The 21,411-nt window shown below is 44.8% G+C and overlaps 2 protein-coding genes across 3 annotated transcripts; one reads left to right on the plus strand and one right to left on the minus strand.

The window, feature by feature from the left end:
* Positions 1-308: 308 nt before the first annotated feature.
* On the plus strand, positions 309-1,751 carry LOC118562271. Of its 2 annotated transcripts, XM_036134541.1 has the most exons (3): positions 309-463; positions 606-751; positions 1,021-1,751. In XM_036134541.1, exons 2-3 carry the CDS (start codon positions 649-651, stop codon positions 1,743-1,745), a joined length of 828 nt encoding a protein of 275 aa, XP_035990434.1. In that variant the 5' UTR covers positions 309-463; positions 606-648; the 3' UTR covers positions 1,746-1,751. The 2 variants fall into 2 exon arrangements, with proteins under 2 accessions (XP_035990434.1, XP_035990433.1); XM_036134540.1 differs by having other exon boundaries at positions 309-751.
* Positions 1,752-10,760: 9,009 nt separating this feature from the next.
* On the minus strand, positions 10,761-12,645 carry LOC118562269 (E3 ubiquitin/ISG15 ligase TRIM25-like). Its single transcript, XM_036134539.1, has 2 exons — positions 12,017-12,645; positions 10,761-11,935 (listed from the first exon to the last, which is right to left on the minus strand). Exons 1-2 carry the CDS (start codon positions 12,474-12,476, stop codon positions 10,821-10,823), a joined length of 1,575 nt encoding a protein of 524 aa, XP_035990432.1. The 5' UTR covers positions 12,477-12,645; the 3' UTR covers positions 10,761-10,820.
* Between the last annotated feature and the right edge of the window lie 8,766 nt (positions 12,646-21,411).

Below are 21,411 nucleotides of genomic sequence, written 5' to 3' on the forward strand. Positions count from 1 at the left end.
AGTCAAACACACTGTTCAGTTTTGTTTGTCATAATTGTCTTGTCTTTAGCGTCGTGTTTCAGGTCCCAGGTTTTTCTAAAAGGTATGTATTACACAACAGAAAGTTTTTCACAGGTGTCAGAAAGATGGTATGTACAGTTTATTTATATGATTGTGTTTAAATGTGGTCCTGTAAATAGTATTTGGTGGTGATGAGTGGGGCCGTTGGCACAGAACGGCAGCCATGCTTCTGTCAGACTGACCACCTTGCAGTATGGAGAGGGTAAAACTAACGTAATTGTAAAGTGTATTAATTAGAGTGTTGAGAAAAATGTATTATACTTTATATGATATTCAGTTCAATCAAATGTTTTATTTTTGCAATATTGTAAGTTCTTCTGTTTCTATTGTCCTGTATTCAGTGTATTTCAGGTGCCAAGTTCTTCTGAAAGGTATGTATAGTATTACACAATATAAACTACAGGTAAGTTTCAAACTGTTATGTATTACATCAGTTGTTGTTCCAGTTCTTCCAGTTCCACTCTTGCATTTTTTTTATTTATTCAAGGGTTGGGGTGTCCTATGTTGCCATGATCAGAGTAAAAAAAAAGTTTTGCCTTTCTCAGGTATTTGTCTGTCATTGGCTTTGTCATCAACATCGACACATTGATGCTAATGGTTCCTGAACTGCTCCAAATTCAGCAGTACGTCCTCACATACCGGTTCAGCCAAGATCATTTGGAGCTCCTATTTAATTCAGTCAGAGCATCAGGTAAGGTTGATGTTAACTGAATAGAATAAATATTCTTAAAATGGGCTAAACGTACAGTGAATGATTTTTTTCTGGAAATGCATGTAAGAAACCTAGAATTGGTATTAGGTGACCATGTCACAATGATTAATATCTGGGACAACAGTAAATTAGAAGATTTCTGTGAAACTCAAAGCAGAAAGAAGAACGTGCACTATGCCTTTAATGGATATCTTTGTGTCTATGTCTGATGAATTGTGCATGTATTGTGTGTCTGTTTTCCATACAAGGTGGCTGGAATAACAATCCCTCTGCAAGCCAGTTCCAGTCCATCTTCCGCCGTCTGATGGTTCGGTGCGGTGTCTCACCTAGTGACACAGGAAATGTGGCACCCCAAGATAACACTGTGTCCCTGTCTGCTGTGGAGATGTCCTCTGCTGAAACTGCTGAGGATCACCCGTCTCCATTTGTCAACATTTTGGCTGTTGTGTGTGACCACAGCTATCTTCCAACTAAGTTTGGTGGTCTAGTGGAAAATGCTCTGGTCTACAGAGCAGGATTTGTAGTCCGCCAGATTCTGCGACAACTAGGCTGTGATGTGTGTCGGGCAAGTTTGATCAGAGAAGCTGTACCCTCTTCAGTTGATGAGAGCTACCACCTGCTTACTCTGAAAAACAATGGTGGCCTAGTGATTCCCTCACAAGGAACAGTGAAAGTGCTGAGGGCTGCAGAGAGGGTGATTCGCAGAGCTTCAACAAAGCAACCCCCAAAGGTGTCGACTGTCACCCACATTGTCCGTGAAGAGATTGGGACAGAGGATGTGTTCTTGCTTGGGCAACACATTGAGGACACGCAATTTGGCATTGACAACCATCATTCCAACTTGTTGTCATTGGTTGTGTCTGTATTTATGAAGATAAGGCTGCACCACATTGCCAAAGTCACCACTCATGAACTCCAGAAGGGGAACACAAGAAAAAAGCTCAGCAAAACAGTCCTTTTTCAGGGCTTTTAGCTAATATTACAGATATACATACATATATGTATGCACATACGGGGGCTGCACAGTGGCGCAGTGGGTAGCGCTGTTGCCTTGCAGCAAGAAGGTCCTGGGTTCAAGTACACCCCTGGGTCTTTCTGCATGGAGTTTGCATGTTCTCCCTGTGCATGCGTGGGTTCTCTCCAGGTACTCCGGCTTCCTCCCACAGCCCAAAAACATGACTGTTAGGTTAATTGGTCTCTCTAAATTGTCCTTAGGTGTGAGTGTGTGTGTGAATGGTTGTTTGTCCTGTTTGTCTCTCTGTGTTGCCCTGCGACATACTGGCGACCTGTCCAGGGTGAACCCCGCCTCTCGCCCAGTGACCGCTGGAGATAGACACCAGCAACCCCCGCGACCCCATGAGGGATTAAGCGGTTAGGAAAATGGATGGATGGATACATATATATATGTATATATATATATATATATATATATATATATATATATATATATATATATATATATATATATATATATATATATATATATATATATATATATATATATATATATACACACATATATGTAATATTATATATATGTCTGTGTGTTTTGTGTACTACTGTGTTTTGTATATAGTAATAAAAAAATGATTAAACTATGAGTGGCTGTTATTTGCAACATACATAAATCCTGTCAGAATATTACATTACTTTTAACCATACTAAGAATGTTTAAATGCACTGAACCATTTGGTATAATAGCTATAGTTTTAAAGTTTTCAGAAAAAACAATGTGAAAATTAGTCCAATATTCACCGAGTTATAGTTGACTAAAATTGATTCTGTGCCAGGTTAACACATTACACTGAGCAGAGCAGTCGACCGCCTCAAGATGGCGCCCATAAATCTAGTCAGCGCCCATAGGTGAGAGCGGTCGATGCGGGGTCTACTCTTTATATATGTTTATGGCTCCACCAGCTTCAAGGTGTGTCTGAGAGCAGGAAGAACAGGGAGGGTTATCAGGCTTTACAGCCTGCAGAATAAGGAGCAGAGGTCGCCTTTATAAAGCTTGCGTACGCACAAAATGGGCCTGAAACCTGTGAATCCCCCTTTCCATGCAAAATTCAGATCTATAACCAAAAAAAATCTTTACAGGAAAATGTGTGGTCCTCACGGCAGCTCTGACCCAGGTTTATAGATTGGATTGAAATGTGCTCATCATAAGTCAGAGGTATATTTACTGTTTCTGGTTATATCTGCACAATTTATTAATTACAGACTTAAATGTTATTCTTTATATATACAATGTTTCTTACCAGCAGTTTGGTTTAAGTATAGTCACGTTTATTTGGTTCAGTATATGTAGTGCCCGTATATGACCAGCAGGGGGAGCCTAGCGCCATTATGCCTTAGTAAAGAGCAGCAGAACTTCCTCCTCATTTATTCAATTATTTCCCTTTTCAGGGCTTTTACATTTGGAGGCACCGCTGTGATGGTGACTGGGAGGCTGGGACCCTACATCAGAGGAGAACACCCCACATCAAATGCTGATTTAAACCAGCAATACGCTGAAAATCTGGTCCATGCATTTGTTACTTCAAGACTGTACTTTTGTAATTCTTTACTATCAGGAAGTCCACACAATGCAGTTCAAAGCCTTCAGCTGATCCAAAATGCTGCAGCAAGAGTTCTGATTAAAATCAACAAGAGGGATCATATTTCTCCTATTTTAGCTTCCTTTAATTGGCTTTCTGTTAAATCAAGAATATAATTTAAAAAATTTCTTCTAATGTATAAAGCCCTTAATATTCAAGCTCCATCATATAATAATAATAAATAATTGAACTTTATTGATCTCACAATGGAGAAATTCACTTCTGCATCTTAACCCATCCCCTTCGGGAGCAGTGGGCTGCCACTGTGCGTCGCCTGGGGAGCAATTGGGGGTTAAGGGTCTTGCTCAGGGACCCAGAATGGCAGCTTGTGGGAGTTGAACTAAGAACCTCTGGGACTGAAGCAGCTTTCAGAAAAAGTTTTAGCTTTTATCGCTTAAATCCATCAGTTTCGTCATTCCAGAGTCTCTCCTCCTATAGACGAGGAGTTGACTGACAGCTAATATTTACTGGCAAAAACAAATTAACTACGACCACAGCTGCCATCCAGGGTTTGTGTGGAGTACTGTCAATATTTATTAAACAACTGCATTGATAAACTGACAAGCAAAACAAAACATCTTGAATGTGAATTGATGACAATAACAATAATAATAATAATAATAATAATAATAATAATAATAATAATAAATGTCTATGAAAAAACTATGCATTTAAAGTGATTGTTTTTCATATATTGTCCATCTTAGGAGACAATGGGGGAGTGTTGGCCTAGTGGTTAGAGCAGTGTGCTTGCACTCAGAGAAGGATGCAAGTACCCGGTTCGATCCCCAGTGCCTGCACTCTGCAGAGGCGTAGGAAGGTTTTAAAATGTGGGGGGGGCAAATAAGATAGATAAGGTATTATAGTCAAATGGTGAGCGAAGCAAACCAAAAAATATTTTGGGTCCATATGCAAGGAAAGTGAAATGCACCCCTATTTAACATGTTTAATGAGCATGCTGATTAAAGAAGCAACCAGTACATCTACATCTATATCAGCACTGTAGGCTTAAGAGTTATTTTTTTGAGGCACATCATTATCTTCTCAACATTTAGGAGGTATTTACCAAACAAAGAACTACCCCAAGAGGTATAGGCAACCACAGGTCATTAAACTTAATGTTGTGCATAAAATGTAAAAATACTTAATTAATTAATTAATTCTAAGAAAATTAATTAATATTTAAGAAATTAATAATTCAAATTAATACAACGTCCAATTCTAACTTTACTTCAAGGGGAAGTAACCAAACCTCAACTAGGATATAACTATGCCCTCTATTGAGCCCTCAAAGGAACTAGGTACAAAGAGTACATGGACAGGTGGTTTCAGTTTTATAGAATACAAATATTTTTGTATTATGATTTTGTAAAACATATAACGCGGATTATACAATTTCCATAATTTTGATATATAACTATTTTGGATGATAAGGAAAAACAGATAATACCAAATTTAATCTGTCAATATTTCAAAGACAAAGAACAATGTTTAAATATACAATTATTACATATTGTTCAATAAACAATAAGCTTTTTTAATTAAGAGTAATTTTCATTTGAAGGTCCTTTTATGGGGGCCGTCATCTTGGTAAAGAACAGTACTGCCTCCTCCTAGTTTGTGACGTCACTGTGCGGTATTGGCTGTAGAGCAAGTCCCAATGCCCTATCTGTCCCCTTGTAAATAAATACCGTAAAAAAATTTTAACCCCTTAAACAAAGATAGACATGGTATTAAGCGTTTAAATTTAAATTAATACTAATTTTACATTTTAGAGACATAAAAAGACAACAAATAAGCATTAAAGTACGGTTTATGGGTTGGGTTCTGCAATGTTATGAGTATAAAACTCATCTTTAGAACCAATCTCTGCTCCAAATGGTGATCTGCACCGCCTAATCTACTTTCAGCAGTTATCATCAGTTATTGCAACCGTAAACTGCAGAAAATACGGTCAGAGCGGCTCCTCCTGAGTTTACTCTGCTCCTGTCAGGAGGAGCTGCAGTGCATTATGAGGCGGAGGGATATTTCAGCGTCACTTAGTTAAGACCCCAAACAATCCCCAAAAAAACTGCAACCCGCAACTCATTAAATTTACAAGAGACTTTAGAAAAAAATAAGACCTAAGTCGTATAAAATAAGTGGGCTTCACAACAGTTAGCACTCTTTCCAAGTTCGTCGAATCCCTCCGCCGCTCTCATCGGGTAAACAAATGTTACGGCAAATTCTACATCATAAAAAAAGAAAAACCTACCGAAAATCCTCGCTCTCATGTCATCTTGAAGACATTCTTTATCCAAATGTTGGCTACAGACGACGTGTTTTCTCTCTGGCCAGAAGCACGATGGCAAATCCTCCCTCTTCACGGTGGTAATCCAGCAAAACAGCCCAAGGTGGATGATGAATGGGAAAGGTGAAAAAACTAATGTTTTTTCCACTTTTACCCGATGTATTGTTACATCCAACAGCCATGCACGTGAGCATTGTTGCTTCAACAATAGCTGTCGCGAATTTCAATGGTGAAGTCCTCTGGAAATTCCAAATAAATGTTGTTGATCGCAGCTGTGTACAACAGCTCCTACAGCTGCTAATGCGCGGCTAACTGCCGTCGGCGCTCTGCTTATCCACGTCACAGGATGTGATGTCAGGCGGCCATTACTGCCCATATTTGCTCAGTAATGGCCGCCCCCATACACAGTGATCCAGATGACAATTTATGTTTTGTTTTTTTCTTATTGATTAACGCTTCAATAATTTCCCTCTGGGATTATTAAAGTATGTCTGATTCTGAGTCTGATTAAATTCTGCTTTTTAGCAGCAGACAAAAAGCACAACTTGTTTCTACAATAAAAACCCAACTTTAACTTAAGCCTTTTTGCAAGATTTTTTTTCCACATGGGGTTTAAAAGTGAGGGAGTCATCGATCAAGATGCCCAAATATTTATATGTGTGAACCAACTCTATTTTATTTTCTCCAGAAGAGCACACTGAGGGGATCTTCAGAAGCCCCTGGAATCTGGAAAAACACATCAATTTGGTTTTATCTGTTACAAATTTAGTATTTTATAAAGAACATTTGATAGTGACAAAGGGTTTCTGTGAAAGTTCAATAGCGTTAGAAGGAGTGGCTCCAGTGCAAGAAATAACTGTGTCATCTGCATAAAAATGCTAATCTGCATCAGATACATGCTTCCCTAATTCATTTATATGAATTATGAATGAAAGAGGACCTAATACAGATCCCTGCAGCACCCCCTTGTGGATAGCTACAGTTTCAGAACAATATCGTCATATTTGATTTATTGTGTCCAGTTTATAAGATCCCTTTTGAACCAACTAACAGCTTGTTCTGAAAAACCAGTGTTGAAGTCTGACTATCAAAGTTTCATGGTCTACAGTATCAAAGGCTTTTGTCAAATCTATAAAAAGAGCTACGCAGCATTGCTTCTTGTGAAGAGCAACAATAATATTGTTAACATCCTTTAACACAGCTGTTATTGTCTTTCTAAAAGCTGACTGAAAGGATGAGATTTTATTATTGCAAGATAAAAACTCTTGTTCACCTTGAAGAGTTTCTAAAAATGTTTTGCCAGCACCAGAAGATTGGATATTGGGCTAGAATTAGTTACAATTGCTGGATCGCCACCTTTTACTTAGGAGAATACCAAGGCTGAGTTCCACATTAAAGGAATTTCCTGTTTATCCACAGTAAGATTAAAAGGGAATGCCAGGGGCTCAGCTACAAAGTCAGCTGTCATCTTTAAAACAAAGGATCTATTAGATCGGGTCCTTCATTCCATCATAAACAGACTCCTTCACTGCTTCTTTGTACGTTAAATAAATTTTGGTATTTAGCTGTTAATCCTTTCCTACTTTATTTAGCTTTCTTTTTGACACCTTGCTCTTAATTTCTTGGTTTTCTCCTTTTTTTTTGCTGTTTAAACTTTTCCCAATAAAATCACAAGTGGGAAGGCAAAACAAAAACAGGACTGATATAACAAAAACAACAATGTGAACCTAGAAAACATAAAACAATTTGAAATAGTTGAAAACCTGAAAACGAATGGAAGAGATGATAATTAACAATGTTTCCATTACATTTTGATCATTTACAACGGTCAGTATGGGAACTTCAGTTCAAGGTTAATCAGAATACACAACATGTCTCCCACAATTAAGGTAAAGTATAAGATAAGATAGGATAAGATAAGGCTTTATTGATCTCACAGTGGAGAAATTTACTTGTCACACATCGGCTTTATAGACAAAAAGAAAGGTGCCAAAAGGAGGAAAGGTGCATAAGGTATATGGTATATACAGTGTGTCCACATATGTACAGTGTATCAAAAATAAAATAAAAAAATAAAATAAAATAATATGTGTCTGTGGGTATATTTGCAAAACTGTAATCTGGCTTCTTTCTTTCTGAGTGCTCTTTTAATCCAACCTGATAGAGAACTAATTTCAATGTCTCTGAACAGCGACAGCCTACAACTTTAGAAGGTCTTGTGCTTTTTTTCTGGAAGTGATGTGTACATTTTGCACCAAAAGAAAGGACCCTCTACTTGCTGAATACTATGATGGCTGGACTTTCCCATCCTGCTTATTCTTGCATCTAAACGTTGGAACAGATGAAAGTGGCACCTTCAAGCCTCTGGAAACTGAAACAGGATCAAAAGATTTTGGAGAAGGTCCACAATTCTTCTCCTGATATCCTGGGAGATTTCTTTGAGTCTTATTCATGATTACTACAGAAGGTAGTGGTGTGTGTTTGAGGTTTTGCCTTGAAATGCATCCCCAGATGTGTCTCCTTCCACCCCAGATGTTGTGAAATAAGCAGAATTATTGTGTGTTCTTTGCTAAAATGGTTTAAAGGCAATGTGAACTTATGCTTTAGAAGAAACTAATAAAACTCTTCATTAAACTTTAGGAAAAATAAATCATTTTGTTACCCTTACTGCCCTGAAACAGAAAAAGATTTGTCAGATTTAATATCAGTGTGGTACAGACCAACTCCTTGTGTTACCCTAGAAACCTATGCAACCAGAACCTAACCTTGTTCCTGTCCTTGTTCCTCCTACAACCTCGAACCCACCAGTGAAAGACCTGGCAACCTACGCCTTGGACCTGTATCAGTAGAACTCCTGGAAACAATATCAAACCGGAGAAGAACCACGGATCATTCTGTTCAGCCCTCCTACCTGCGCTCACCTGCCTGTCCACCCTCCAACTACCAACACAGAGAAGGGAACTGGATCTGCACCAACAACCCGGACTGTTGAACAGCACCTCTTCCCCGAATTTAGCCCAAGCCACCACCTCAGTGAGTTCTACCATCAAACGTCCTTTTTCATTATTCCAAGATCAAGTTATTCCCCGTCCTCTCCTTCTCTCCCGGCAGAACCACAAGATCTCCGACCGGCAGATATTCTCGTTCATCTCCACTCTTTTCAATAAACACTTTGCATTTTACCACTGGCTTCAGTTTTTGCGCTCATTCAGAGTCACACGTTCAAAACATGACACAAGGATTTTTTTTATTGTCATACCAGTTCACCTTTTCATGTTTGTGGTACGAAATTTGAACTCAGATCCCGACTCAAGAAGCCAAATAAATAAATATAAACATGTTAAAAATTTGAGTTCAGTGGTTGGGTTGTTGGCCCAGGGCACCAAACAGGCTAGGACCGCCCCTGGATGTGAGGACCCAGAGTGGACTGGGGAAAGTTGGCTGAAGATCTGCAGAGAATCCAACAGGCTCCATTCTCTGGATCTGTGGAGGTGAGTTTCAAACATCTGGTTCCAGTCAACAACAAGGAGCTGATTAGATGTTTCTCCAGGTGTTGATGTGGTTTCAGAGATCCTCCTCTGATGTGGAAGCTCTTCCTCAGACGTCCTGATGTTGTTTCTACTTGATGATGGTAAAAACAACTTTAGTTTTTATGGCAGCACCTTTTGCTCATTAGTGTTGGACTGTTGGGAGGATCCTGGCAGCGTCTCGCTGGTTCTGCGTCTTCAGAACAAGTCCAATCTCTGAGGAGCAATGCAACACCTTCTCCATCACCTGCTCAGCTTTCTGCCTGGAAAACACTCAGCAGAAGCTGCGTTCAAGGGAAATGGGACATTCTGCTGTTTGTGGCTGTTTGAAACGCTTCATCAGAACAAAGTCTGTGTGTCTGTTCTGGTGAGACGATCCAAAGTGGGATTAAATGTGTTTGGTGTTGGAATAAGGAGCAGTTCTGCTGTGTTTTCCACAGGCTGCATGAGTCACAGCAGCAAGACGAGCAACAATCAGTTCATTTCAAGCTGCTGGTGAATCTGACCTCAGATCTGTAGAGCATGTTTATTCACAGCAGGACGCTGACATGAAGGTTTCCTCTCTTCAGCAGAACAAAGACAGGTTCTGTGGAGAGCCACAGCTTCTGGGTTTGGATATTCAGTCACACTTTACTGCTGCTGTCTGCAAACTGAAGCAAAAAAATGTTTCCACCAGCAAAAAGAGTTCAAGATCAACTGAATTAGAATGAAAAGCAGCAAAAATCAGCTTTAAATCCCTGCAGTTCTGGTCCAAAAACAAATGCAAAGTGTTGAGCTGCTCAGAGTTTCAATGAGTTTGGGTCAGAAAATATCTGAAATACAGAAAAGTTAAAAAAGCATTTGAAACATTATGCTAAAAGTCTGTTTAATGCCAACAGAAAAATAAATAAAGTGAATCAGTGGATAGAAACAATGTCTCACTTTAATATTAAGTCTTTATTTATTGAAAACACGTTATCAAAATTATTAGATTTAGGTCATAATTGTATAAATCTGTAACATTTCATTCAATAAAATACCATAAATTCACATTATATCTCTTTATTACAGATTTTGCTGCTAAACACATCCTGTAAATTTTAAGTTTCAAATAAACTTTATTATACAGCTGCATTGTCATTTTTACTGAAATACTAATTAGAGTTGTGGTGATTTTGTTGTTTTGAGGTTATTTACCTGAAAGATGTTTTAAATTAATGATTAAACATAAGAAAACATTCAAATTATGATAATTCTCAGGTGAGAAATGTTACAATATTAGATGATATCTGTTGTCTCATGTGTGTCTGGACTCAACAAAATGGGTCCAAACCAGAACCGGATCAAAGAACTGGTTCCACTTTTTAAACCTGGGGAATCATTTGACATTTTATTGCTGAGTTCACAGTTTTTGCTGCTAAAAGCAACAAGGAGTAAAAACAGCAAATATTCTGGTGCTGATCAGCTGGTTTAGAAAACAATGTTGAAAAATGAACAAACCCAACAGAACCAGAACATCAATTCTGAAGAAAAACAAGTGCTGACAATCTCTGACTATTGATTTCTGTGCAGTTTAGACATAAAACAACAATAAAAAAAAAATCTGCTGGAGATTTAAAAACCAGAATCAAACTCACTGAACCTTCAGTGGATTCTGTCTATTTGGGTTTACAGAACTCAGCAGAACCTCCAACCCAAACTCCAGCATGTAGCGGCTGAGTGAAGGTGGTCTGGACTCTGTGGAGGAGAGTCATGGTTTCAGAGACGCTGTAGAAGGACAGAATACCTGCTCTGTGATCCAGGTACACTCCTACTCTGGAGGAACCAGGACCTGAGATGGAGGTCCAGATGTTGTTGTGAACAAATTCATAACTTCCTTGGGAACAAATTAATGCCCAAGATTTGTCATTACGTCCAAATACACATTTTTTCCATCCTCCTGCTCTGCTGATATTCTTGTATGCGACTGCTACAATAACGCTCTTTCTCCACTCCACCTCCCAGTAACAACGTCCAGTCAGACTCTCTCTACTCAGAACCTGAAGATAATCAGTGAATCTGTCTGGATGACTAGAATAAGACTGAGGTTGATTCATCAATGTCACCTTCCTGTTCCCCTCTGATAGTGACAGCTTCCTGTATGCTGTGTTTGGATCCATTGTGATTTCACATGAATATCTCAAGAATCCAGCTCTGCTCTTTGGTTCTGGTTCTGACAGTGAAACATCCACCTCAGTGAGTCTCAGTGAGATGTTTGTCCATGCGTCTCTCAGGATGTCCTGTAGTTGATCTCTGAGCTCTGACACAGCTGCTGTCACATCCTCAAAGTAGCTCAGAGGACGGATCTTGATGCTGGATGAGTGTGTAGACTCACTGAGTGCTGACAGTGAGGGGTAGTTGTGGAGAAACTGGTTGTGATCCTCTGTGTCTGAGAGCTGCTTCAGCTCAGCGTCTTTCCTCTTCAGCTCAGTGATCTCCTGCTCCAGCTTCTCCTGAAGCTCTTTGACTCGACTCCCTTCAGTTTCCTGCTGGGATCTGATCTGCTGCTTCACATCAGAGCTTCTTTTCTGGATGAGACGGATCAGCTGAGTGAAGATCTTCTCACTGTCCTCCACTGTTTTATCAGCAGAGTGCTTGATGGCCTCCAGCTCCTGTTGAAGCAGCTTCACATCTTTCTCTCTGTCCTGGATTCTCTGCTGGATGTTTTCTCGTCTCACCTCCAGCTCTCTCTGCCTCTCAGTCCTTTCTGCTGCAGCTGACACTGTGTCGTGGCCTTTATGTTCATCCATTAAACAGATAAGACAGATACACTTCTGATCAGTACGACAGAACATCTTCATCACCTCATCATGACGAGAGCAGATGTTCTCCTGGAGGTTCTTGGAGGGCTCCACCAGCTTGTGTTTCTTAAATGCAGCTGAATCATAATGAGGCTGAAGGTGTTTCTCACAGTAAGAGGCCAGACAGATTAAACAGGACTTGATGGCTTTCAGTTTTCTTCCAGAGCAGGAATCACAGGCCACATCTTCAGGTCCAGCATAGCAGAGATCAGCAGGAGCAGCTTGGAGTCCAGTCTTCTTCAGCTGCTCCACTAAAGCTGCTAACATGGTGTTTTTACTCAGCTCAGGCCTCGGTAGAAAAGTTTTCCTGCACTGAGGGCAGCTGTGGATTCCTTTGTGATCCTCTTCATCCCAGAAGTTTTTAATACACTTCATACAGTAGCTGTGTCCACAGGGAATAGTCACCGGATCCTTCAGTAGATCCAGACAGATCGAACAGGACAAGGTTTCTCGGTCCAGCTGGTTCTGCTCCATTTCTCCTCTCGGTCACAGTGACTGTGTGAGTTTCGTTTCCTGAAAACAGCAACTGCTCTGAGCTCTGATCTACAAATCACGTGTCAGAGCAGAGAGGCTGCAGCCAATCAGCTTTCACCTCCAGCAGATGTTGCTCCACCAGCTTCAAGGTGTGTCTGAGAGCAGGAAGAACAGGGAGGGTTATCAGGCTTTACAGCCTGCAGAATAAGGAGCAGAGGTCGCCTTTATAAAGCTTGCGTACGCACGAAATGGGCCTGAAACGTGTGAATCCCCCTTTCCATGCAAAATTCAGATCTATAACCAAAAAAAAAAAGCTTTACAGGAAAATGTGTGATCCTCACGGCAGCTCTGACCCAGGTTTATAGATTGGATTGAAATGTGCTCATCATAAGTCAGAGGTATATTTACTGTTTCTGGTTATATCTGCACAATTTATTAATTACAGACTTAAATATTATTTTTTATATATACAATGTTTCTTACCAGCAGATTGGTTTAAGTATAGTCACGTTTATTTGGTTCAGCATATGTAGTACCCGTATATGACCAGCAGGAGCCTAGCGCCATTATGCCTTAGTAAAGAGCAGCAGAACTTCCTCCTCATTTATTCAATAGGGTGTTTTCAGCTGACGTCACGCTCACGTGACTACTCAGCGCGTCCGCCATATTGGGTGGCAGTCGTTTCGCACCGTTGACCCGCATTGTATTACGCCTTAGGCAGTATTGGAAGTGAACAATGGGGAAAACGTGTTTAATGGTTGGTTGCACGGCCCGTGGAGGTGGAGATCAACGCTCTTTCTATCGCCTACCAGCCGTAATCGTGAATCAGTGTGAAAAAACAAAACAGCTGTCTGAACAACGCCGTCACCTATGGCTGACACGGATATCCAGGTCCGATTTGGACGGTGTTAAGCTGGAATACGCCAGAGTCTGCGGTGCTCACTTTGTCACAGGTAATTAACTGTTAAGTATTTAAAACATGTAAGAAGAATATATTAATAATAGGGCTTGGGCGTTATGACTTATTACTTTCCGCGGCTGTCATGTTGACTGCCTCCGCCGCCTCTACTGCCTATTACTACCGCATACTGTAATCCCCCTCTCAGCCGTGTTTTAATTTGATTAATTTCACCTTAACTTGATTTCAACCATGGTAAACCGTTGCTGTATTGTGGGCTGTAACAGCGCAACACATGATCGCCATGGGAAAAACATAGAAAACGGGTTAACTTTCCACCGCTCTCCTGCCTGGAGGCGCAACCACGGAGAACAACTGTTAGCGATAACAAAGAGTCGTCGGCTCGCTTGGATCGCGGCTGTAAGTCGACCGATCATAACTTTCCACAGTACCCCGATGTCAATGAGAGTGTGTTCTAAACGTTTGAAACACATAGCAGCTAGTTAAAAGTACATTACATTCGCGAGTGGTTGTTAGCGCTAACGGTTAGCATGTGCTAACCCGTCTGAGCGCAGCTTACCTTTGAACGAGTTACAGAGATAACAAAGAGATCGTCGGCTCGCTTGGATCGCGGCTGTAAGTCGACCGATCATAACTTTCCACAGTATCCCGATGTCAATGAGAGTGTGTTCTAAACTTTTGAAACACATAGCAGCTAGTTAAAAGTACATTACATGCGCGAGTGGTTGTTAGCACTGACGGTTAGCAGCTACTAAACTAGCATGGGCCAGAGCCCGTCCGAGCGCAGCTTACCTTTGAACGAGTTACTGTGTTCCCACTGTTTGCTGGCTTTATGATCTGCAGCTCCTACCGGCGCCAATACGGTAAATACAACTTAATTTTGCACTGGTCATTGTTCTGCTTAAATAATTAAAGCCGCGAGCGGCGTCGATCGGCCTTGCAGCCAAGCGCCTTCGCGCACCGCCCGCCAGCCATCGCAGAAGCATGCGACACATTTGCGTCGGATTGTTTACATTTTTACCATCTTATTAAAACTCACCCGTCCACGTATGATGGCGATTTCCTTGATGTACATAACCAGATGTGAACTGGTTGTGAGCCTCTAGACCCTTGTAAGCTCTCATTTCCTCAAGAGTGTGCAGAGGGTTTTCACCGAACACCAGGTAATGCATCTGGATTACGTCTAAACAAGGCACCGTGGAGGGCATAGGGGTCCATATGGTCGATCACGGAACATTTCCTCAGATATACGTCCTTATCTGGTCGCTCTAGCGTGCTGGCGTACTTATCCATTCGCGATACGATAATACGTGTTAGACAACTAGAGATAAGGAAGTGTGCCACCCAATATGGCGGACCGGAAGTTGGCCAGTGACGTCAGTGAAAACACCCTATTATTCCCCTTTTGAGGGCTTTTACATTTGGAGGCACCGCTGGGATGGTGACTGGGAGGCTGGGACCCTACATCAGAGGACAACACCCCACATCAAATGCTGATTTAAACCAGCATTAGGCTGGTTTAAATCTTATCTGTTGGACAGATTCCAGTTTGTTCAGGTTAATAATAAATCTTCCTCAAACTCTAGGGTCACTTGTGGAGTACCACAGGGTTCAGTCTTGGACCAATTCTCTTTATTATATATATGCTTCCGATTGGCAAAATTATCAGACAGCATGGGATTAATTTCCATTGTTATGCTGATGACACTCAGCTATATTTATCCATAAATCCTGATGAATCCCAATCAATTATGTAATGATGCCCACACTGCAGCCGAAACACCGTCAACAGGGTTTATTGGAAATATGAGCTGCTATTTCCTGAGGCTGCAGCTCACGCCTCTAACAGAACTGCATGTGTTCAACCCCCGAGCTTGCGGCTAACAACAACACACGCGCACGCACGAACACCACTTCCTGGTCCTAGTCCTCCCGCTCCTGATCTCTCCGCCCACATGGCATCATAAACCTATCACATGTGGTGCGGGAGCCAGCAGCGTCAGACAAGGAAAACCCACGACGCTCACATTCAACAATAAAGGTTGTAATGCAACTCATAACAAATGCATAATGATAAGGAACCCTAGCAGAACTGAAACACAGCATCGTTACACTACCCCCCCACTACAGAGTTCCTCGCCCACGAGGGAACAAACGAAGTCATCAAACCGTCTTGGGGCCCTCCTCGCCCGCCGCGAACGAGCTACTTGAGGTGCCTCAGGCTGTACCGATGGGACATCATTCGGCAACAGCGGTATGGCCTCTGGGGAGGCTGGTGGAGCCACCGGTGACCCTGGTTGAAGACCTTCCGAGGCCTGTGGTGCAGCCCTGCCTTGATAGGGGGCCAACCTGTCTCTGTGCAGAGCTACTTTTCTCCTGTTCTGAAACATTTGCACCCTGTAAACAACCTCCCCTATGCGCTCCAACACTCTGCAGGGGCCCACCCACTGACTGTCCAGCTTCGGGCAACGGCCCTTCCTTCTCCGAGGGTTGTAAACCCAGACTAACTCCCCCGGTGCAAAGTGTCGGCCCTTAGCTCTTAAATCATAGTTCCGTTTCTGACGCACACCTGCTTGTTCCTGTTGTCTCCGAGCAAATGCATGTGCTGACTCCAACCTGTCCTGAAGTTTTCTAGCATACTCAGGACCGGCTGGGACAGCAGGTGCATCCGGAGGGCGTCCGAAAGACAGTTCAGCTGGTGTACGCAGCTCCCTCCCCAGCATGAGGAGTGACGGAGTACATGCTGTGGAGTCCTGCACAGCTGAGCGGCAGGCCATTAGCACCAATGGAAGGTGCTCGTCCCAGTCCCTCTGATGCTCAGCTGTGAGAATGGCCAGCTGCTGTCCCAAGGTGCGGTGGAGCCTTTCCACCAGCCCATCGCTCTGGGGATGTAATGGTGTTGTTTTAGTTTTCTGGATGCCAAGGCGGTTGCACATGATAGAAAACACACGTGACTCAAAATTTCTGCCCTGGTCGCTATGAATAATGTCTGGCACCCCAAACCTGCTAATAAACCCACCAACCAAGGCATCTGCCACTGTCTCTGCCTCCTGATCGGGGATCGCGTAGGCTTCTGGCCATTTTGTAAAATAGTCAATGGCTGACAGGACATAACAGTTCCCCCTGTCTGAGCGTGGCAGTGGTCCCATTACATCCACCGCCACTCTTTCCATAGGGGCCCCTACAACAAACTGTTGCAAGTGGGCGTGCGACTGACCTGTCGGCCCCTTCCGTGCAGTACAGGGGTCATAGCGGCAGCAGAAATCCTCCACGTCCCTCCTGCACCGGCCCCAGTAAAACCCCTGCCAGAGGCGGCGGAGTGTTTTTGTGACGCCAAAATGTCCGGAACCAGACGCTCCGTGCATGGCTTGCAGGACTACATCTTTCAGGCTTTTGGGCACTACAATCTGCCAACGCTCCTCCCCAGTGGCAGGGTCTTTCCATGCCCTCTGCAGCACCCCAGCTTCCAGACGTAGCGCATCAAATTTGGCCCACAATCCTTTTGTTGCTAGTGAGAGCCCAGCAACCTCCTCCCATGGTGGCTTCAGATGTCTCTCCAACCACAACAACACAGGCTGGATGTCAGGATCCTGCTCCTGTTGGTGCCTCCAGCTGTCTGTGTCGACCGCCTGCAGCTCCCTGCAGATGACTGAGCTTCCCCAACATGCTGCTGGCTGGCTCCGCTGCAGCTGTTCCTCCTCCAACCTCTCCCTCCGGTCGCAGTAACTGCATCCCTCCGCAGCACAAGGGCGACGGGAGAGGGCATCGGCGTTAGCGTGCTTGGCTCCAGCCCGGTGGACCACCGAGAAGTGGTAGGACTGCAGCTCTTCCAGCCACCGGGCTACCTGACCCTCAGGTTCTTTAAAAGACACCAGCCATTGGAGAGCAGAGTGGTCAGTCCTTATAGTGAAAGGCAGGCCACACAGGTAGTACTTAAAATGACGCAGAGAAAGCACCACCGCCAGCAGCTCCCGCCTTGTCACGCAGTAGCGCCTCTCTGCTTTGTTAAAGGCCCTGCTGAAATACCCCACCACTCTCTCCCCTTCTTTCCCCAACTGGGAAAGGACACCCCCGACCCCCACGTTACTTGCATCCGTGTCAAGAATGAAGGGAAGAGAGGGGTCAGCAGGGGCGAGCACCGGGGCCTCAGTCAGACTTTGCCGCAGACAGTCAAATGCTTCCTGGCACTGTTCAGTCCACACGTAGTCCCGGTTCTTCTGGAGGAGCTGGAACAGGGGAGCCGCTATACTCGCAAACCCCCGCACAAACCTCCTGTAGTAGGAGGCCAGGCCCAGGAAACTTTTAAGATCCCTCTGGGTTGTGGGGACTGGCCACTCTGCCACCATCTTTACTTTGTCCTCCATTGTGCTGATTCCCTCCCTTCCAACCCGGTGACCCAGAAATGTCACCTCTTGCTGCATGAAATGACATTTATCTGGGTGGAGTCTCAAGCCCGCTGCTCTAATTCTCTCCAACACCCGACGGAGTGAGGCCAGGGCTGTAGCAAAGGAGGCGCCATGGACCAGTATGTCATCCAGATACACCAGACACTCTTGGCGAGGGACGTCAGCCAGCACTCGGTCCATCAGCCTGGAAAAGGTGGCGGGTGCATTGCACAGCCCAAATGAGAGAACTTTAAACTGCCAGAGTCCCCGCCCTGTGCAAAACGCAGACTTTGGCCTGGCACTTGTTGTTAGGGGAACCTGGTAATAACCGCTGCGAAGATCCAGGGACGAGAACCAGTTAGAGCCTGACACCAGGTCCAGTGACTCGTCAACCCGAGGCAGCGGGTATGAATCCTTTTCCGTCACCCCATTCAGCGGCCTGTAATCAACACACAGGCGCCATTCTCCATTCTTTTTGGGCACCATGACAACAGCAGCTGCCCAGGGACTGTCTGAAGGTTCAATAATGCCTGCTTGCAACATGTCCGACACTGCCCTGTCGCATGCTTCCTGGCGGGCCAGGGGAAGCCGGCGTGGCCGACATTTTATCGGGGGTGCATCTCCAGTCAGAATGTCGTGCTCCACCAACTGAGTCTGGCCCACCTGGTCTTCGCTAAGAGCAAAGCTGTCCTTAAAGTCCACGAGCAGCTGCCACAGTTGTTCTTGCTGCTGGGTGTCCAAACCCCTACAGTTCTCTGCCCAGATCTTCTGCACCAAGGTCACTGATGCATCTTGTGCCACATGAGGTGCCCAAACCGGGGGCATCGGGTATGTGGGCGCAGGGGCTGTCGTGGCGGCCATCTGGTCAGCCTTAGGTGAGATCTGCTCAACATCTGCAGTCTGAGGTTCAGTGAGGCAGACCACAGGCCCTAACAGCACTGGATCAGAAACTGTGGGCAGCAGTGGGATGAGAGGACCTTCCTTAAAACTCCATGTCCCCCCTCCCAAATCCAACTGGCACCCCGCAGCCCTTAAAAAGTCCAATCCCAGTATGCACATGTCCTGCACCTCTGCTACCCACACAGGGTGAGTGATAGACCGGCCACCTACATTAACAGTCATTGTACCCCTCCCCTTCATAGGTGCAATGTCCCCTGTGACCGTGCGCAGCTGCACTGTAGTGGGCCGAATCCGAGTCCAGTCTGGCACCACATCAGGCCTCACGAGTGTTACTGTGGAACCAGTGTCAATCAGGGCTGTGCAGGGGATCCCTTCCACTGTGACAGGGATGTAACAAAAATCCCCAACACAGGTGCGGCCAACAACCGCAACCACTGCCGCTTGGTCTTGGCATGAGTCCACTTCTGGAGAAGACTGAGACAGGGCCCCCTGTCGGCGCTGGCGGGACCTGACTGCTGTCGATGAAAGTGTGGAGGCTACGGCAAGGGCCTGCGCTGCCTCCTCCATGCAGGCCCCATCTCGTTTCCCTGTTTCTTGACTGCTGTAGGACACCGCCTGAGGAGATGCCCTGGTTGGCCACAGCCCCAACAAAGGGCAGGGGAAGCAGAGGAGTCTCGCGTCGACTGCAGTGACGCTGCCCGAACCATTTCTGCCAACTCTGAGATCCAAGCAGGTTTCTCCTGGTCCAGCTCGATCCCCTCTGCAGACCTGCATGCAGGCGGTAGTCCTCTCTGGTCATCTCCAACTGCTACTCCGACCAAACACTCCCTCTCCACCGCCAGATCCAAAGCATCCTGGAGGGATTTTGGATGCATCAGCTGGACCTGCAGGCGCAGCTCCGGGGGTGACAGAGCTCTGATGAACTGATCCTTCGCCAATTCATTCTGCACACCTGACTGCATGTGTGCATACGCTCTGCGTGTGAGGCTCTCAATGTCATTAGCCAAAACACGCAAAGGTTCACCCGGCAACCTGCTCCTGCTACTGAGCTTATTTTTAAAGATGTCTGGCTGCACACATTGTCCAAACCGCCTCTTTAGCGCTCCGACTAAGGCATCATAGTCTTTTCTGTCTTCTGGACCGAGCAGCAGCAGGCAGTCCAAAGCATCATCTTGTAGGCAAAGAGCTAGCTGCAGGGCTTTATGCTCCACTGTCCATCCTCCAGCCTGCGCCAGCAGCTCAAACTGCGCATGGAAAGCCTCCCAGCTTGACCTACCGGAGTACTTGGGCGTCTTCAACGGGACAGCAATGTTACGGGCGCCGCCATCGTTGCAATAGTCACGGGCGCCGCCACATTTGTCGACCAGGTCACGCCGCGCTCCCTGTGATGGCGGGGACGACGGGCGCAGCTGCGCGCCGGCACCCAGACCGGCTTCGGTAGCCATCCTCGCCGCAGAACCGCGCAGGGAAGCCTTCGCCCGAGCAATTTTATTAAGCTCCGCACTCCATGCCTCACTGTCTTCCTCTCTCTCCAACTTAACACTCACACGGGGAAACTTGCCGTCCATGACGCTGGTGGAGGCGACGAGCTAACAGCGCTCACCCGGCTCCGCTCGTTTCGGTTTACTTCTGACACCAATGTAATGATGCCCACACTGCAGCCGAAACACCGTCAACATAGCCTCGTGAGACCATCCTGATCTCGCGAGTGTTCAAGGTTTCACCTCGCAGATCAGTCTGGATACTCTCCGTTAAAGAAAATTTGGAGCCGTTCACCAAACGAACGTCCAATCAGCGTTGGCTTTGAGGCGGTTGAGGTGTGACGTAACGGGAAGCGCGACAGTTCAGTCTAAAGAACATGGCGGCTTCAGCCGATGAAACTAGCGTTAGCGTGGCTATCGAGCAAGTTTTATGGGAATTACAGAGTATTTCTCTGCTGAGCTAACGAGCCTTTACCTGCAGCAGCAAGAGTAGCTTGGCTTGTGGTTGTGTTTTTGTCGTCGCTCTGTTACGAGCGACGACGAATCTGATTGGTTTATTTGGCCCGTCTATCACCAACATAGGCCAATCAGCTAACCAGTATTTTCGCCCCTTCCCAAAATTACTTCAACGGAAGGTTTCCAGATGGATATGCGGAGCAAATCTATCTGGCAGAGCCAGGTTACCGTCAACAGGGTTTATTGGAAATATGAGCTGCTATTTCCTGAGGCTGCAGCTCACGCCTCTAACAGAACTGCATGTGTTCAACCCCCGAGCTTGCGGCTAACAACAACACACGCGCACGCACGAACACCACTTCCTGGTCCTAGTCCTCCCGCTCCTGATCTCTCCGCCCACATGGCATCATAAACCTATCACATGTGGTGCGGGAGCCAGCAGCGTCAGACAAGGAAAACCCACGACGCTTTCATTCAACAATAAAGGTTGTAATGCAACTCATAACAAATGCATAATGATAAGGAACCCTAGCAGAACTGAAACACAGCATCGTTACAATTACTTTGACTGCAGGCATGTCTTGATGACATCAAAAGCTGGATGACTTTAAATTTCCAGAAGTTGTAATCCTCAAAAAATAAACTTCTTAACCAATAGCTTCATCTGGATGGCATTAACTTGGCCTCTGGTAATAAAATAAAAAATCTTGGTATTATTTTTGACCAAGACATGTCATTTAAATCCCATATTAAACAGGTTTTCAGAGTTTCCTTTTTTCACCTCAGGAATATCG

This window comes from Fundulus heteroclitus, unplaced genomic scaffold (assembly GCF_011125445.2).
Source record: "Fundulus heteroclitus isolate FHET01 unplaced genomic scaffold, MU-UCD_Fhet_4.1 scaffold_85, whole genome shotgun sequence".
NCBI classification, from domain to species: Eukaryota; Metazoa; Chordata; class Actinopteri; order Cyprinodontiformes; family Fundulidae; genus Fundulus; species Fundulus heteroclitus.

Coding starts and splice junctions, on each gene's coding strand:
- LOC118562271 (XM_036134540.1), top strand. CDS start 649: ATGCTAATGGTTCCTGAACTGCTCCAAATTCAGCAGTACGTCCTCACA. Junction 752..1,020: donor TAATTCAGTCAGAGCATCAG/GTAAGGTTGATG, acceptor TTTCCATACAAG/GTGGCTGGAATAACAATCCC.
- LOC118562269 (XM_036134539.1), bottom strand. CDS start 12,476: ATGGAGCAGAACCAGCTGGACCGAGAAACCTTGTCCTGTTCGATCTGT. Junction 11,936..12,016: donor CCAGGAGAACATCTGCTCTC/GTCATGATGAGG, acceptor ATGAACATAAAG/GCCACGACACAGTGTCAGCT.